At 58.2% G+C, this 17,198-nt stretch overlaps 2 protein-coding genes across 2 annotated transcripts in view; one reads left to right on the top strand and one right to left on the bottom strand.

Annotated features, from left to right (window-relative positions):
- Positions 1-114: 114 nt before the first annotated feature.
- On the top strand, positions 115-9,574 carry TMEM120A (transmembrane protein 120A). The gene is made up of 12 exons (XM_074922499.1): positions 115-259; positions 3,035-3,153; positions 3,657-3,773; positions 4,282-4,341; positions 5,079-5,174; positions 5,493-5,582; positions 5,942-6,007; positions 6,362-6,423; positions 6,691-6,783; positions 7,508-7,572; positions 8,160-8,228; positions 8,307-9,574. Exons 1-12 carry the CDS (start codon positions 185-187, stop codon positions 8,418-8,420), a joined length of 1,026 nt encoding a protein of 341 aa, XP_074778600.1. The 5' UTR covers positions 115-184; the 3' UTR covers positions 8,421-9,574.
- A 1,361-nt stretch (positions 9,575-10,935) lies between these two features.
- POR (cytochrome p450 oxidoreductase) overlaps positions 10,936-17,198 on the bottom strand; it is a 31,402-nt gene continuing 25,139 nt past the window's right edge. Inside the window, exons 9-16 of the mRNA XM_074922624.1 lie at positions 16,570-16,686; positions 15,617-15,735; positions 14,291-14,472; positions 13,981-14,130; positions 13,160-13,427; positions 12,588-12,733; positions 12,242-12,327; positions 10,936-11,993 (exon numbers count right to left, since the gene is read on the bottom strand). Of these exons, the coding sequence (XP_074778725.1) occupies positions 11,849-11,993; positions 12,242-12,327; positions 12,588-12,733; positions 13,160-13,427; positions 13,981-14,130; positions 14,291-14,472; positions 15,617-15,735; positions 16,570-16,686 (1,213 nt within the window). The 3' untranslated portion in view covers positions 10,936-11,848. The remainder of the gene's footprint in view (positions 11,994-12,241; positions 12,328-12,587; positions 12,734-13,159; positions 13,428-13,980; positions 14,131-14,290; positions 14,473-15,616; positions 15,736-16,569; positions 16,687-17,198) is intronic.

The raw sequence follows: 17,198 nt of genomic DNA, 5'->3' as shown, positions 1-17,198 counted from the left end.
GTGTGTTTGTCCCTCCCCGCCCCACACCGCCATTTACAGGGGAAAAACAGCCCCGCGTAGCCCCGCCCCCTCCCCACGTGGCCCCGCCCCCACCTTAGCCCCGCCCCCGTCGGGGCGTGCGCGGAAGCGGGGCGGGAGCGGCGCGCGCCCGCCGCGGGGCCGCGTTCCCGCCGCCATCGCCGCCATGGCCGGCGGCGCCTCGGTCGCCGAGTGCCTGCGGGAGTGGGAGGAGCTGCAGGACGGCTACCAGCGCATCCAGGTACGGCCGCCGCGCCCCGGGACGCCCCCCCGGCCCGGGCACCTCGGACCGGCGGTCGGGCAAGCGCCGGTCGGGGCCGAGGGAGCGGTCGGTGGTCGCATCAGGGCTCGCCTCGCCCCGGAGTACCGCGGGGGGATCGCCGACCTCCGCCGGGGCGGCGGTGGGGCGAGGGAGCCCTCCCTCGGGGCTCCTGTCCCCGGGGGTGAAGGCTCCTCCGCGGGGGCAGCCCGGGGTCTCCCGCCCGGATCCCGGTCGCGTTTCCTCTCGGGCACCACTCGCGGCCGAGCCCTTGCGCCCTGGGGAAGGGGGTTCGGAGCGGGGGGGCCGCCGGGGCCCCGCCGAGGAGCCCTGCCTGGGCAGGGGGGGCTGGCGAGAGCCGGGGCCTTCCAGGGCTGGGCGATCGGACCGGCCGGCCTGCGGTGGCCGGGCCGCGGGGCGCCCCCAATCTCCCGAGTTTTTCAAAGCGGGGAGCGGCGCTGCCCGGCCTGGCACGGCCGGGACCGGGGCGTGCGGATGCCGCTTCACGCTCCTTCTCTCCCCGCTCAGCCCCCCGCAAGCCCGGAGCCAGCCTGGCCGGGGAGCACAGGCAGCCGGAATCCGGTCACGCTACAGACTTGTCCCGCCTGGGGACCGTCCCTCCGGTGCCCCGACCCCCGCCGGGGCTGGCCGGGGGCTCTGTGCCGGGCAGGTGTCTGCTGTCGGAGGAGTTTCACCTGCTTTGTGTAATCCCCAGGGCGCTGCCTGCCGGGGGAAGGAGTGGGCAGGGTTCGGCTCAGACGGGGGTCACCCAAGGAAAAGGGTGGCTCACATCTTCTGCTGCAGTTCAGATCAATCAGCTGCATCTGCACCAGTTCCCTTTCCCCCTCCTTTCCCCCCCGGGAGCGGGGCGAAGCGGATGTTGTTGCGGACACATTGCAGCTGTACCCAGATCTGGGGCAAGGGAGGCTTTGAGAAACCTCTTGCTCCACAGGGCTTGCCTGGCTGTCCCGGGCCGCCCGCTTTGAACCCAGCGTGCAGCTGCGCAGGGCCGGCACTTCCCTTTGGAAAGCTCCTGGGGTGGCTCCTGATCCAGGCTCGCTCCGAGCGTGGTGCTCGGATGCTGGTACAGCTAAAGGAGTTGTCACAAAAGCCACTTGCTCTCAGTTAACTCCAGAGCAAGAGGAGGAGGTGATGGCAGATGGGAGCTGGAAGGCTTGATGGTTGAGCAGGGAATGTCCCATGAGAGATTGGGGACATAAATCACTGCTGGAGGAACCAGGGCTGCCTGGGATCTGTTCCCACCCTGCTGCTTGTCACCGGAGGGAGAATGAGTTGTTTCCCTCCTCCACGTCTTGGTTTCACCTTTCTCCTTTGGGAACAGCTTTGAGATCTGCTGATAAAGTGCTTGATAAGAGTTAGGGAGGCTAAAATGTCTTTGTGTCAAGGTCTAGTCCAAGATCCTGATCCAAGGGTTTTTGCAAGCAGCATTTCATTCCTTGGTGGTGGAAGTGGTGCTCAGGCTGCCCGTGGTCGAGGTGAGGCTGTTTTCAAGCTGACCTGGACAAGAAGGAGCATTAATCCAGCAGGCTCTCTCCTTTCCTTTCTAAATATAGCAGAAGAATGGCATCTCGCCTTACCCAGGTGCGGTTGGGTTACTGTCACACGAGGAACCGTGCAGTTGGCTGCAGCCCTGCTGCGAGTCCATCCTCTTTGTCCTGCTCATTGACGGGCTCCTTCCAGCTTCCCTGGGGGGTGCTTGGGATGGAGCCCCAGAGCCACGGGTCAGGCAGCGGCAGGTGCTGCACGAACCTCTGCACGGTTACGTGCGGAAGGGTGGCCAGGAGATAGGCGATGGAGGTCAGTGCAGCTGCTGCCCAGATTCTTTATAATAAATCCCTTCACGCTTTGTTCAGGCAGCAGAAATGTCTGTTTCACATCGTAGCATATTGTTGCTTATGTTGTCCTCGGCCTGGTTTCCCGTACGTGTCCACCCACAAGGCTCTCCACCAGCGCGTCACCCAGGTTTATTACCCGTGCCCATTTTAACATAAAAACCTCATAAGCCCGTGCCCGTTGCTCCTCGCCATGGACCGTCGCTCCGCGGTGCCTTGGACCTCCCCACTTGCTGTTCACCTCACTCGGGTACTTGGGGAACCCTCTCTGGGATGCTGGTAATAAAAGCCTCGTGATCATCTCTGAATGTATTGTGTTTGTGTATCCAACCCTGCTTGGCTCTGGTGAGGTGTCACCGCCTGGATCTGACACCTTCAGGCAGACTGAGCCGCTGGTCCCATCCCAGCAATCCAAGCCGCTGCTCCTGGGTGGCTGCAGCCCTCAGCTGTAGCCCTGGCCCCAACAGCATTTTTTTCTGAGTCTTTTCTATGCCCTGTGCTGCAATCAGTGGTTTCCCAGCCACAGGAGCATCCCTGGAGCTGGTCTGTCTTGCTGGCTGGACTTGCCCAGCCCACAGCTAGAGGGGAGCAGGACACGAGCCACCCGCAAGGGCAGGACCAGGCTGTGCCGTGCGGATGTGCCTGCACCTGTAGATAACTTCCTTGGGATTGGGGATAGGTGTCCCCAGTGCCTGCTTCTTGCCCTCACAGAGGCAGGGATGGCTGCAGGCTGTCCCCAGACACGCCTGACCTTCTGCCTGTGGTTTTTACCCACCTCTCGCCTTACCCAGCTGCTGTGCAGGTGAAGTTAAAGACAGTTTTTAACAGATGTGTCACCAGATGTCCCCAAGGGCAGGGACGGCTGGGCAGACAGCTGTAATGTATGCTGGTCTCTCCTTCCCAGGATAATCACAAGCTGTACAAGCAGAAACTCGAGGAGCTAACCAAGCTCCAGGATGGGATCTCCAGCTCCATCGCACGGCAGAAAAAGCAGCTGAAGGAGCTGTCATTATCCCTCAAAAAGTAAGTTTTCCTGTGACAGCACAGGACGGGAGGGGAGAGCAGCAAGGATGGGGCTACTGGAGTTGTCTCATGTCTCTGTATCCAACACAGACCTTACTGGAGCCTCACTGATAGCAAAGTGCTGTGGAGGTCTGGACTCACCCAGGCAAATCTTCCGCAGCTTCCCTTTCCTCTGCTCTGATTTGTGCCTTGTTTGCAGTTCAGAGCTTGCAAGGGCTTTGCAGGTAACTTGAACCATCCTGCACAAAGCTCTCTCCATCCTTCCTCAAGGGTGAGAAGACCCGTCTGGCCCCACCTCACTCTCATTTCTGCTTCCTTTTCTCAAGTGACATCCCAGCCTCACAGAGGAGCTGGCCCTGCAGATCAAGTCATGGACTTGCCCCCAGTCCATCTTCCCTGTCCTTGGGGTGTCCTTGCCTAAGACAGTCACGTATCGAGTGCCGGCACATGCTGACTGTGTTACAGAGGCCATCCTGATGCCAGCGCCTGTGTTTCCTCCCCAGATGCAAAGCCGACGCGAGTCCTGAACAGGAGGAGTCCATCCAAGAGACCCAGAGCCTAATAAAAGAGAGGCAAAATGTTTTCTTCGAGATGGAGGCCTATCTGCCAAAGAAGAACGGGTAGGAGGCGCCTCGTCTCAGGGTGAAACACCGAGTCCTCCCTCCACGTCCCCTGTAACACTGCAAGACACAAACCTGCTGTCACCCTGCTCCCAGCAGTGTCACAGCCATGCTGCTCCACTCAGGCTCCCTGGAGGATGCTGGGCTGGAGCCAGGCTGAGCCTCTGCAGTGCTGCCCTCCTCCCCCCTCACTCCTCTGCCTGCTCGTGGCCTTCACCCGCCCTTGAACGGCGGCCGTGTGCAGGGGGAACCCCGGAGAACACCCCAGTGCCCATGGGAGGTGGGGGGGGGCGGTGTGCTTGGCCACCCTTCCCCCTGCCCTTGGGAGGAGAGGCCAGAGCGTTTGTGCCCGTCACGCTGTCTGGCAGCTCCGAGTGGAAAACAGCTGGGGGCTCCTTCCCGGCCCCTCAGCGTCAGCGGTGGCACATGAGGGCACGGCTCTGCCTCCACGGCCACGCTGCCAGCTCCCGGGCAGGCACCCATCCTAATGCCTCTGCTCTCTCCCCAGGTTGTACCTGAGTCTGGTGCTCGGGAACGTGAACGTCACGCTGCTCAGCAAGCAGGCCAAGTACGGCCCTCTCGGAGCTGCTGCCCTGGGCTGTGCCGGGCTTGGGATCCCCTTGTCACCGGGAAACAATAACTCCTCAGGGGCTGAGCTGCTGCATGTGCAGACACGAGGCTGGCTTGACCTGCCTGGTGCAGATTCCCTTCCCGGGCTGTTCCCTGCTTCCTTTCCCAGAATTAGCTGAGTCCTTGGCTCCTCCATACACTCCTGCTGCTGGGCTGGGATGGACCATTAGCTCTGGCGAGTTAAATGGGCTCCTCCACTGAAGCCATGTCTGGGTTTCCCCCATGTTAGGGACTTCCAGGAGAGACAGACTTGTGCAGCCACTGGCACAGCCCCTCCTTGTCCCTTGGGAAACACCAGTGGCCAGTTTTGCCTCTTGAGAGCCCTCCCCATGCTGGGACACTAATGCCAGAGGTGCCCAGCCGGAGCCCCCGTCTCCCCCTCAGCTCCGCAGGGTTCCCTTGAAGAGCTGAGCAGACGCCAATCTGCGCAGCTTCCCGGAGTCCTCTGGGCCACCTGCCAGGCTGGCATGGTTTGGGGTGTCTTGAAGCTGTCTCACCTGTGTGACAGCAGCCTGCTGTGCTCTCCTCTCAGAAATACCCGGGGGACAAGGTTTTTCCAGACCATGTCCCAGAGGTTCCCAACAGAACATCACTTTTGTCCAGCCACATGGGATGGGAGGACACAGACCTCCAGCAGCCACCTTGCCCCAAGCCTGTCCTTGTGTTTCCCTGCAGGTTCGCATACAAGGATGAGTATGAGAAGTTCAAGCTCTACCTCACCATCATCTTACTCATTGTCTCCTCCTCCTGTCAGTTCCTTCTCAACTCCAGGTGGGTCTGGCTTGGATGCTCTCTGTAACAGGTTGGGCAGAGATCTCCTCCCAGGGCCCCCATGTTCTCCTCTCCCACCCTGAAAGGTCCAGAGCTGAACAGGAGATCCTGACAAAAGCTCTGGCCCCTGCCCTTGAGGTGGGGTGGCTTTTGTGGCTGCAGCTGTCTCACTGTGACTGTGGTGGATGGTGGAGAAGCAGGTCCCCCTGCCCACAGGGTGGGCGGGCATCCTGCAGCAATGGCTCTTGGTGCCCGTGCCCTCGATGCCCGGGCAGTGGCTCTGCTGCTGCCTTTACACCGTGCTTTGTTTCCCACCAGGGTGACAGATGCCGTCTTTAACTTCGTCTTGGTGTGGTACTACTGCACCCTCACCATCCGGGAAGGCATCTTGATCAACAACGGATCCAAGTGAGTCCCTAGGGCTCGGGGAGAGGGGCGTGGCGAGCTGGGACCCACGGTGTAGCTCTGCACTTCCCAGGGGAGCAGCTCCCTCCTACTCAGGCTGTGTGGTAAACCCTGGTGGTGAGCAGGGCGGGAGGAACTCCCCATGCAGAGGCGGTGCGGGAAGGTGGAGCAGCGGGTGGAAGGGCCCCAGCCCCTGGGTGCTGCCTAGAGCGGAGGCGCTGGGTCCTGCTCCGCACGCAGCCGTTTTGTAACCAGCCCCGGAGCTGGCGGGCGGCTGGCGCTGAGCTGGCTTCGCTCTCCTGGCCTGTGTTTGGGTCTTGATTTATGCTCCAGATCCGATACCCCTTCTCTGTGTCTTCCAGAATCAAAGGCTGGTGGGTTTTCCATCACTACATCTCCACCTTCCTCTCAGGTGTCATGCTGACATGGTAAGTCTGTGTCCCCCCCATCTCGTGGGGGCCCTACTTGGGCTGTGGCCAGCTGGGGTGAAGGGGCTGCCCTAGCCTGTGGCCGTAAGCCCGCTCTGTGCGTGTTGTAGTCTAACAGTCAGCTCCACGTCCTCCTCACCCAGCCCAGGCGCCCTAAACAAAAGCCACCATGGACACCTCTGTGCAGCAGGGAACCACGAGGTGTGGTGACACAGTGCCTGAGCTGGGGTGTCCCCCTGCTTTGGTGGGGGCTGGGGCGAGGCAGCGGTGCCCTTACGCTGGCTGTGGGGCAGGCAGGGCTGGCCACGTCTCCTCTCAGCCCCACATCCTCCAGCCAGCACCGTCTCTCTGCAGGCCGGACGGGCTCATGTACCAGATGTTCAGGAGCCAGTTCCTCTCCTTCTCCATGTACCAGAGTAAGTGATGCCACGTGCTGGGGCATGGGGCTGGGACCAGGACTGGCCTCGGGTGCCGAGCGTGCCTGCCCGGCTCCATGACACACGGAGACCCAGCTGTAGCGGCTCACAGCTCTCAGCTCACCTGGGTTTTCCCTTGGCCTCTGTCCTGCCCTCCACTGCCCTGGTCCTGGGATGGTCTTTGCATGCAGAGTGGTCTCAGAGCGGATGCTGGGGCCATGGGATGGTGCCTGGGTGACTGCTGACCACATCCTCGCTCTCTTGCAGGCTTTGTGCAGTTCCTCCAGTACTACTATCAGAGCGGGTGCTTGTACCGGCTGCGAGCGCTGGGTGAGAGGCACAACATGGACCTGACTGTGGGTAAGCTGGGATCTTCCCTTGCTGCTTCTCCCACTCCAGCTGGACCTCCTGTTGCCACAGGACCCACGGCTCCTGGCAGCCTCCCTCCCAGCACCAGACCAGTGCTCGGCTAACTGGGAGCTGTGGTTTCTGTTAAAGGCAACAGTGATGGTTATTTTTCTTTTGAGGTTAGTCTGACTGCAGTTTGCAAGTTGCAGAAGCACTAAAAGCTACAAATAAAACTGAAGCTCTGAGAGCAGCATCTCCCATGAGGTGGCAGCATCCCATCGACTGGGTGCCCCCCTATTCCTGTTCTCCTGGGGCCACCAGCCCACAGCTGGCTCCCTCGGGATGCGAGGTGGCAGTGGATGTGGCTCCTGGCATCCGAGCTTTCCTCAGGAAGTCCCTTCAGACACAAAACATCCCTCCAACACCCAACGTACTCATGGGCTGCCAGCTCCCCGGCCCCTGCAACACCGAGTGCTTGGGCTGAGGGTGGGGGAAGCTCTATCAGAGCAGCCTCCTCCAGAGGCCCACGTTAGGTTAGCGCTGGGAATCCCTGCTGCAGTCCTGCCTGCGGGTTCAAGTGCCCACAGCCAGGCTGTGTTAGCCTAGCAGGACCTATCCAGCTGGGCATGAGGTGGCCACTAAACCTCCCTGCCTGCAGCCTCAGGAGCTTGGGCTCTGTCTGGTCCCCAGCTATAACGTGTTCTTGGGTCCCCATGCAAACCTTCATCCTTTGCAGAGGGCTTCCAGTCCTGGATGTGGAGAGGCCTCACGTTCCTGCTTCCTTTCCTCTTCTTTGGGCAGGTGAGTGTGCACCAATCCTTGTGGGCACCTGCAAGAGGCCAGAGCCCTGGGTGGGAGCGGATTGTGCCCCAGGGCAGCCTGGACATCGCACAGGTGCCCTCAGGCTGCAGTACAGATGCCAGGGGCAGGGAAATGCTTTCAGCAAATGCTGAGCCTTTTCTTTTTCCTCCAAAGCACCCACCTCCATGACTTGGCTAGCGAGATGGAGAGGACCTGGGGGGCTGCTGGTGGTTCTGCTAAGTGATGTGCAGAATACAGCAGAGGTGCTGGCTCCAAGAACCCTTCCAAAACCCTTCTGAGCTTCAGCTCCTGAGCTGCTGCTACAGATCATTTAGGACGATGGCCAAAAGCAGTAGGCTGGTCTGAGGCTTCTTCCTGGTTATTGGGCTCCAGAAGTTGGCAAGAAAGGGGGAGACAAGTTCTCTGGCCCCGAGCCTTGACGGGGTTTCCCTGCATGCTGGGGCAGGCTGGCCTTATGCGAGGTCTGCGTGGGGTTTGTGCCCAGAGGGAGCGGCTGGATGAGCGTCAGCATGGAGTTGATGAGCCTCTGAAAGCAGAAATTCCCCTAAATCTTCTCTCTCCCGCAGTTCTGGCAGCTCTACAACGCCATCATCCTCTTCCGCATGATCCAGCACCCGGAATGCAAGGAGTGGCAGGTAAGGGGGTCCTGGGCAGCTGCCCTGGGGAGAGGGATGCCCCAGGAGGTCCCTCCTGCTGACCTGTGGCTCCCGTAGGTCCTCATGTGTGGCCTCTCCTTCTTCATCCTCTTCCTGGGGAACTTCTTGACCACCCTCCGTGCCGTCCACCAGAAGTTTCAGAACAAGAACAAAGACACGAAGCAGAATTGAAGGGGGGCAGCATGGGGGCCAGGACTGTTTCTCCCCACCTGCTCCATCTCCCATCCCCACCTCCTCGATGCCGTCCGTACTCTGGTGTCTCACCCCGTTCCTTGGAAGCCTGGGTGTGGGACAGAGCTTGGGGCCTGCTCACAAATAGACCGTGTGTTCACTGCAGTGCTGGATCTGTGCCTGAGTCATTCACCTGGAGCCAGCAGCACCCTGCAACTCCTGTCCCATCTGCCTTCCTCCTCCAGGAGAGCAGGGTGTCTGGGACAGCTGCTCCCCTTCCCTCCACCCTGAAGACATTTACTGGGATGGTTCTCTGGGGTCAAGCCCAGCTCTGCAGGTGTTCCCCACCCCGCTGCGGCCAGCCCGGGGTGCCCGGCTTCCATCATCTCCCATGGGACAAGGCCAGATCCAGGGCTGGCAGTGCCTCTTACACAGCTCTGGGGGTGCTCAAGGCTCTCCCCAGCCCTGCACCCAGGGCAGCCCCTGCGTGTTGAAGGCAGAGAAGCCCTCACATCTCATCGGCTGCAAGCAATTGCTTCCCTGGCTGCCCCAGCAGCCCTCTTTACTTTCAAGGGCAGCTGGAGGCTGTACCCAAGCGCTGCCTTCCAGGGTGTGTTGTACCCCGGTTCCTCCTTTACCTTCAAGCTGCAGGGCCAAGGGACTGAAGTGGAGGAGCTGTGGCACTGGAGGGGCGGGAGCACTACAAGCCTGAACCAGGTTTCATGCTGGAGCTGTGCAAGCAGCACCCTGATCCTGCATCTCTGGAGGATGCGTGTGTGAAAAATAAAGGAAAGGTGCAGCCTCGGGTTGCTGGGGTGGTCGTGGAACAGCTTGTGTGCTCTGTGGTTTTGGCTTGCCTGGTATTGGTCACGTTGTGTTGGGGGAGGGAAGAAAAAGCACCTCCAGCTGTCCCGACACCAGCTGGGATGTGGAACAGGTCAGGAGGGCAGCACTGCGAGCTGCCAGCTCCCCCCACCCTGAGCTGTATTATCAGTGATAACCGCCAGCAGCGATCGTAAGGGATGTGTCTGGTCACGGCTGCATCGACTCAGGAGATGTGGGGACACAGATAAGGCTGTGACTGCCAAGAACTCACTTGAGCAATGTGACCACCCAACCACAGTGCTGCTCAGTGGCCGACTCGAGGCGGCCTGGGCAGAAGCCAACATCTGTAGTCAGTACACAAACGTAACTATGAGTCAGTCACCTTACTCTGTAACACGTGGGCAGCCCAGGCCTGCTGAGCTCTCCTGGAACTCCCTGTGAGCAAGGACACCTCACAGGGTGACTCCTTGAGGTTGAGAGAGTCCTTGCCTTAACAGATTCTCAGTGATTAATAGCATGCTAAAACTCTTAGCTGAGTGATACAAAGGATCGACTGTACATGTATAGTCCTTTAAAGTACTGACCAAGCCTGGGACTAGGAGTGGGTCCAGCCACACCCAGACTCCTTTCTGAGGAGTTTAGAAAGCAAGGTGTCACTCACAGGAGTGTCTCCTAGGCAGTTTTGTCTGACCCTGTCCTCTATGCATAAGTACCAAGTGAACCTTGCCCTTGGATCCTGTTAAGCCACTGTCACATTTACTATAGAACTTTGTTAAATCGCTGTTTTATATCAATGAACATTGCTACTTCTGTGAGTGAAATGCATCACTCCATCCACAACCAACTGGGGTCGTGGCAGGATGGCAAGTAGTGTCACCGGTTACTTATGGAGGCACGGGGTGAATCAGAGTGCCAGCTTCTCATAAGAACGGGCTTGTGACAACTGGCGTAACTGGGAAGCTGTTGAAAAGCACCTTATGGCCACACAAAAGATGGAAAAGGAGTTATCCGTCTGCGAGATACTAGGTGGTAACTTTCAAAATGCCCACAAGCAACTCCCTCCATGGACAGAATTAACGCACAACATTGTTAACTACAGCTGTGAAAGGCTGGGACAACACACCAGCTGAAAAACAAAACCTGAAGCTCCAGGGAGGAGGTCACAAAATCAGTCCCATGAAACGAGGAACGGAGACTAGATCGAAGGCAAACAAGTTTAAAAACCCACAAAGAGAGTGTCAAGAAGAGAGGAATGGATTGTGGACAAATGCATTAGCTCTGGGCATTTCTAGAGCTGCCATTCAAGGTCAGCCTGCTGGCACAGAGTGCCATTGCAGAATTCCCGAAACAGGTATCAGTGACAGGAAGGAGCACATTTCAGCTCCTCTGGTGCCAGTCCCTAGGAAGGGAGATAACATCCGTGGCACCCCCCAGCCCACAGGCTGTGGCCAGAGCTTTGGCTGCCCAAACACAGTGTGTTGGTGTCCAACAGCACATGAGCACAGCTGCGCCTCAGCCCAGAGCTGTCCCCACCACTGCCATCCTCACCCCCAGGGTAGGGGCTGCCCCCAGCTCACCCTAAACCCAGAGTTGCTGCCTGATCCCTAGGTTTCCTCCTGGTTAGCAGCCATTGCTCCTGCCTCCCTATTCCCTCTGGTTGAGCAGAGAGAGAGCAGGAAGGAAATTACAGAAACAGTAATTTTATTCCAAGGGCAAATGTATTTAAATAATTTACAGTCATTGGACAGCCTGAAAGTTGGGGTTTTTTTCTATGATTAAATCACAAAGATGTTAAAATAAAAACAGTATTTAAAAAATGACCATACACAGCATGAGGGAGGGGCTGGGCACAGGGGACCTGCCGGACCCCAGGGAGGGAGCAGGGCCCCTGTGGATAGACACACACCCCTTGCCCCAGAGCAGGTCTGTTCTGAGGGGAGAGGAGCCATCCCCTCCCTGCTGCGTGCTGGAGCGAAGGTGGGCAGCGGGGGAAAGGCATGGGGTGCCTGTGGGGTCCTGGTGGTGTGGGGCAGCCCTGTGTGCAGAGCCAGCTGCCAGCCCCACATCCCAGAGATGGCCAAACGGGGCGGGAGGGAGGCGAGGATGCATTGCTACCCCACGCCGTGCCCTCACCCCAACCCCGCGGCACAGGGGGCTGCTGGCTCCTCCACCCCTCTGCCAGAGCCAGGCTGGCCGTGCCGCAGGATGGTCTCCAGCCCCAGGGGATAAGGCAACACTTTGTGTTCAGGGAAGGAGCCCAGAGCTCCTCCAGCACCGTCATCGCTCCTGCCCCACGTCACCTGGGTCCCTGACCTCAAGGCTGGTGCCATGAGGTGCTCCCTGGGGTGCCAGGGGCACCACAGCTCCTGGACAACAGCCTGAGCTACCCCTCTGCCCCTCTCAACCCCTTCCACCCCCCTGGGTACGCAGCCTGCCCCAGGGGGGCTGCTGTGGCCCAGGAGGGGTTGGGAGTGACACTGGGGTAGCTGGGGGCTGGGGACAACACTGTCACCCACAGCAGCAGTGGGTGAGCAGGCACTTTCCACCTCCCACAGGCCCATGCCGGGGAACCCATTCTCTCCCCGGCCCCACCAGCCTCGCTCTTAGCTCCAGACGTCCAAAGAGTACCGGCCCTTGGTCATCAGTTTCTTTACATAGTCCACAGCCTGGGGCTGGCTCATGTTCCCAAACTCAGCCACGATCTCGTAGAAGGTGTTCTGCACGTCCCGGGCCATGTTGCGAGCATCGCTGGAAACAAGGGGAGCGTGAGCGAGGCAGTAACACATGAGAGGCACAGAGCCCTGGCTGCCTCTCAACACCTGGACACGGACAGTTCGCTCAGCCCAGCCTATCTGCCTGACCACATGCTCTCCCTGGAACAAGGACAGCATAACCCTCCCAGGGCTTGCAACACACAAGCAGGTAAACTGAGTCACGGTCATTTTCCTGAGAATAGAAACATTTTCCCAAAGTCCCTTCCCTGCCCCTGGACTTACCCGCACACATAGATATGAGCGTTCCCCTCATTAAGCAGCTTCCAGATGTTTTCCTTGTTCTTCTTCAGTAAGTGCTGAACATAAACCTGGCAGGAAACAAGGTGGCAGTGAGGTGAGAGGGACAGAGCCCCCACCCCACAGGCCATGGCGAGAAAGGGGAAGCCAAGCCCGTGCTCATGGCTCACAGACCCTGAGCTGGGTGCTCCTATGACTGTCATGGGCCTTCCCTAGCAGCGAGGCTCCAGGCTGGGAGTCTCCAGCCCTCAGAGGCTTTTCTTCCCCCGCTGCCACAGCTGGGAGGGATTGCGGGCAGCACAGACAAGCGGCTGGGGGACTAGAGTGGTACCTTCTCAGCCTGGTCCCTGGAGAAGGCAACGTTGAGCTGGGTGAGGACTCCCTCCTGATGGAAGTGGGCCAGCTCCTTGCGGTACAGGTAGTCCTCACGCTCGTGGCGGCAGCCGTAGTAAAGCACCGTGTCGCCCACCTCTTTGCCTGCAGAGTCACACGGCACCCGTCAGCTGGCCCCCTGCAGCCCCCACCCCGCCTTGTCCTGCCAACCCGGGGGAGGCAGAGCTGCACAACTGCTGCTGTTTGAGGGGAAGTTGAAGACTTGATTCCCCCAAATACCCAGATGATTTAGAAATGGATCTAAGTGACTTGACTATGACTATTCAGACGTGGTGGCAGAAGACAGAGAACTGGACCATGTCTATCTGCCCCCCCAAAACATCCTCTGTGGCCAAGAGGAGGACAAAGCATTCCCGTTTGCTGCTGTTCACCCTGCTCCACCACCTCTGCTTTTTGCTAGTCCTATCAGCGATGTGAGCAGCACAGGCTGCACCTTGGAGGCACCACCTGGCCCTGCAGAGCACCGTCCTGCAGCAGATCCAGGCCCCAGGGGAGTTTCTGGGCACTCACCTTGCTGCTTCAGCCAGGCCCGCTCCTGAATGAAGCCGATGAAGGGGGCTATGCCAGTTCCCGGCCCGATCATGATGACAGGCGTGCTGGGTTTGAAGGGCAGACGGAACTGCGACTTCCTGACATACATAGGCACCAGGGAGTTGCTCCCATTCTCGTTGGGCATCTTATTCTTGAGCCAGTTGGTGGCCACCCCTTTGTTCAGGCGTCCCGTCTTGGTCTCGTACTCCACCGTCACCGCACAGATGTGGATGGCGTTGGGGTGAACCTGCAGGGAAGGGATGTCAGTGCCAGGCTGAGAGCGAGCCCCAGCAACCCCACAGCTCAGTCCCTTGTGCTCAGGGATGGGGAAAAGTTTAAGCTAATGTTAACACTGGGACAGCTACTCCTCCCCTGGCAGATCAAACCTCCCAGCATGCCCCACATTCTGTCTTGCACCCAAGTCATCACAGGACCACAGTATCGCCAACAACCTCAGGGCTTCAGGCACAAAGTGTAGTGTGAATTTTGGCCAACTCCTAAAATACCACCTTGCTTCCAAGCCCTGAAAGCACAGCCTATGGGTGAAGAGGAGCAGGGCTGCAGGGAACAGGGTGGTATCAGGGCACAGCTGTGCGACCCTCTGCAGACCCCGTGAAAGTTGGGATAACCAACTTTCTCTCTTCTCATGCACAGAGATAACTAGAGCTGCCCCTCACCACAGAAAGTGTTGACAGGGCAAGTTCCTCGTGTCCTGTCCCCAGCTGGACAGGGGGATGGTGGCACTGTGGAGCTGCAGCTGAAGCTTCAGTAGGCTGAGTCCCTGCTGGAAGCACACTCACCTTAGAGGAGGAGGCGATGGAGTAGTAGCGGGCCTGCAGGCGGGGCAGGAGCTCACACAAGTGGTCGATGGGGGGGCGCAGCGAGGGCATGTCCTGCAGGATGGCCAGGATGTTCCTCCGGGCTTCCACCACCCAGCTGAGGTAGAGAGCCTGCAGGCAAGGAGGGCACACACATGACGACTTTCCTATGTGGTTGGCAAACACTCCCTCAGCTCTCTGCACGTGGTGCCCAGAGTCCTGGATCCCATTTGAGGATCCCCCAGCACCCAGTTCAAGCCAGCAGCTCTGCTGGGCAGGCCACAGCTCCCACCTTCCCCTCAGCAGCAGACGATGCCATTTTGCGGAGGCGCTCCTGCTCGCCGGTGTCCGTGGCGTACTGGGCCAGCTCGTAGAGGACGTTGGTGCGGGGCGGGTTAGTGATGTCCAGGTAGTACGTCAGGGCTGTACGGTAGGACGTGGGGCAGGGGAAGGGGTGTTTCTTATTGGATTCCTCTGGATAAGGAAGAGAGAAAAAAAAATAATCAGAAATTAGCAACCACTTGCTGTTACGTTAGAGATTTTGTGCCAGCAGCTACACGCAGTGTATGAGAGCTGGAGACAGAGAATGGGCTTCAGGGAGGAGAGAGCAGCCCTAGAGCTGAATCAGCCTGTTGGCCAAAGCCCTGATCCCACACTGAAGCAGCTCCAGCACACCTTCTCCAGGCAGCTACATCTCCCAGTAGCCCCTTTTGTGTTTCACAGATGCTGCCTGACAGCTTATCAGTAAAAAAAAATACTCCATGCTGCCCACCAGGGCTCTCTGACCTGAGATAACACAGAGGCACCCAGCAAACTCCCAGACCAAGCAGGAAGGCTATTCTCCACAGCTAATTTGGCGTCACACACTTACATCTCCTTCAGATCTGGCCTCAGAAGTGTCCTTAGTCTCCTTCAGCCACGGACAGTTGTGCTCAGAGCCGCCTCAGGAAAGGAGGAGGCTGGAGCCATTCAGTTCAGCAAATTAAGAGCTCCAGAAGGGACAGGAACAACAGCATGAGGCCAGACAACATGGGACACTGCACAGTGGGCTCTGGCAGTGCATTAAAGACACTTGCTCTCCTGAAACCAGGAGCTCCCTTAGGCTCCTGGGCCAGCACATCTGATGCCTCAGGTCAGGCTGCCCTGCTGCCATCTCCCTCCTGCCAGTGGCCAGCTCTGCTGGGCACACTGCCCAAGGAGAGGTCTTTGTATCAGCACAAGTGCTCCCTCCTGCCAGCTCAGCCCCAAGCCTGTGCCTCCTCCAAAGACTGCATAACAGCATCTCAGACACCAAGGCCCCCGTGGAGCTCCGGGGCTGCTGCAGCAGGGGGATGCTCTGGGGGACTGATGGTCATAATTAGGAGTGTGCTGTTATATAATGTGTTGTTGAACGTGTACGCTAAGTAAATTTCACAACTGGCCCACTTCAGCTGGCTCCCAGCAGCAGGCTCTGTGCCACTGCTAGAATGGCATGGCAGACCATGTGGCCACGGGACATCTCTGTTGGCCTGAAGGTGCCCTACGGGACCTGAAGGTGATCTGGCCCCTGCTCTGGTGGGAAGGACAGAGGCCATAGCTGAAGGAGAACTCCTGACACTCAGGGGTGCTCCACACTCACCATCCAAATTGTTTAGGGACATGATCGTGTCCAGATCCATGCCCAGGATCTCACCAATCTGATTCACCAGAGAAGAGTCATTGGCTGGGTACACTGCCACGTGGTCCCCAGACTCGTACCTGGCACGAGAGCAGGAGGAGAGCAGATGAAACACCAGCACCACTTCTTGTCCACCCCAAGCCTGAGCTGCTCAGCTAGAAGACAAAGCAGGCTAGTGCAAGGGGCAGTACGACAGCTCCGAGATCTGACCTGCCACACAGTCAGGAATCCCCAAGAGCCAGCAGAAACAGCAGAAAGGACCACTGCGGAATAATGGTGGTTCTTAAAACCACCATTTTCAGAAGGGACCTCCACAGTAACAGCAGATTTGCCAGAGACTTCAACATGGCTGGACTTTCATCAAGGACAAGTTAACTCCCTGACAGGCAAGGAGCAAAGCTGCTCAAAAGCTCTGCAGCATTTTGTTACATTAAGCCACCTGGATTCACAGCTTTCTCACACATACACAGAGAGGAATTTAAGCCAGCAAGAGGGTTTTTAAGAACAGGGCTTTATTCCTCCTATGCAGGTACACCTAAGCCAGGCAAACCCAGGCATGAGCCATCCCAGCTCTCCCCTCTCTCATAGTTCATCTGCCCCCTCAGTTTTCCAAGGACTTCTAGAGAAGTCTTACACCTGGGACTGCTCAGGTAGGACAGGTATGTGCAACCAGCTCTGGAGGAAGCCAGAGCAGCCAGCTGGCACGGTCAGGCACAGCACAAGAGCTGGGAGAAAGACCTGACATGGGGTACCTGATATGTGGTACAGAAGCCCAGAGGGGCAGTGTTAAGTAATTGTGAGAACAAGGTCCCCTTCTGAAGTGCTGGATGAGGCCAGTGGCACATCCTTGTTACATGCTCCTGATGCAGGCTGCTCCTGCCAGAACAGAGGAGCAGTCTCCCAGGGGAAACTACCTGATTTTGGAATTGGAGATATCCAGCTCCAGGTGCATGAGGTGTCGCTCTCCACCCTCGTTCAGCTTGCGGTTCTCTGTAACCTGGGCCAGGAAGGGGTTCTTGGCATCAAACGGCCTAGAAGGGAAGACAAGGATCCTCTGGGTTACTCTCCTGCAGGCTGACAGTGCCTTCTGTATCCAAGCATGCTCCCTCTGCCTCCAGAGCAGGCTCCCAACGATTTGAGCATGGGGCTGTCCTGGCTCACATTTCAAAGCACACCACAAACCATATTATGATCCTGCTGCTACCCACACTGGCAGAGAAAACTGATCATTTTCCTTCTAAGCACAGCCCAGCAGTCAACAGCTTCGGTCCCATTAAAAACAAGTGATGCAAAAGTAGATTGGAGGAACGTCACATCTCAAAGAGATATTTCAGTTTGGAAATAATTTATACAGCTCTTCTCTCCAAAGTAATGCTGCAAGCAACCATCACGCATTAGCTTCCCTGGACAAGGACAGGCTGAGTGACCTCAAGACAGGTGCTGCAAATGTACCAGCCAAACAGGACATGTGAACGCAGCCATCTTCTCACTCACTAATGATTCATTAACCAGGGAATCCCTCAGAGTCCCAGTGAAGGTCTGA

The sequence above is a fragment of the Athene noctua genome, chromosome 19 (genome assembly GCF_965140245.1).
Source record: "Athene noctua chromosome 19, bAthNoc1.hap1.1, whole genome shotgun sequence".
NCBI classification, from domain to species: domain Eukaryota; kingdom Metazoa; phylum Chordata; class Aves; order Strigiformes; family Strigidae; genus Athene; species Athene noctua.
This window is presented reverse-complemented; position numbering and strand designations above follow the sequence as displayed.

What these genes read in the sequence shown, in the direction of transcription:
- TMEM120A (XM_074922499.1), top strand. Translation starts at nt 185, where the DNA reads ATGGCCGGCGGCGCCTCGGTCGCCGAGTGCCTGCGGGAGTGGGAGGAG. An exon ending in CAACATGGACCTGACTGTGG is followed by an intron (nt 6,784 to 7,507) that starts GTAAGCTGGGAT and finishes CATCCTTTGCAG; the next exon opens with AGGGCTTCCAGTCCTGGATG. An exon ending in CGGAATGCAAGGAGTGGCAG is followed by an intron (nt 8,229 to 8,306) that starts GTAAGGGGGTCC and finishes TGGCTCCCGTAG; the next exon opens with GTCCTCATGTGTGGCCTCTC.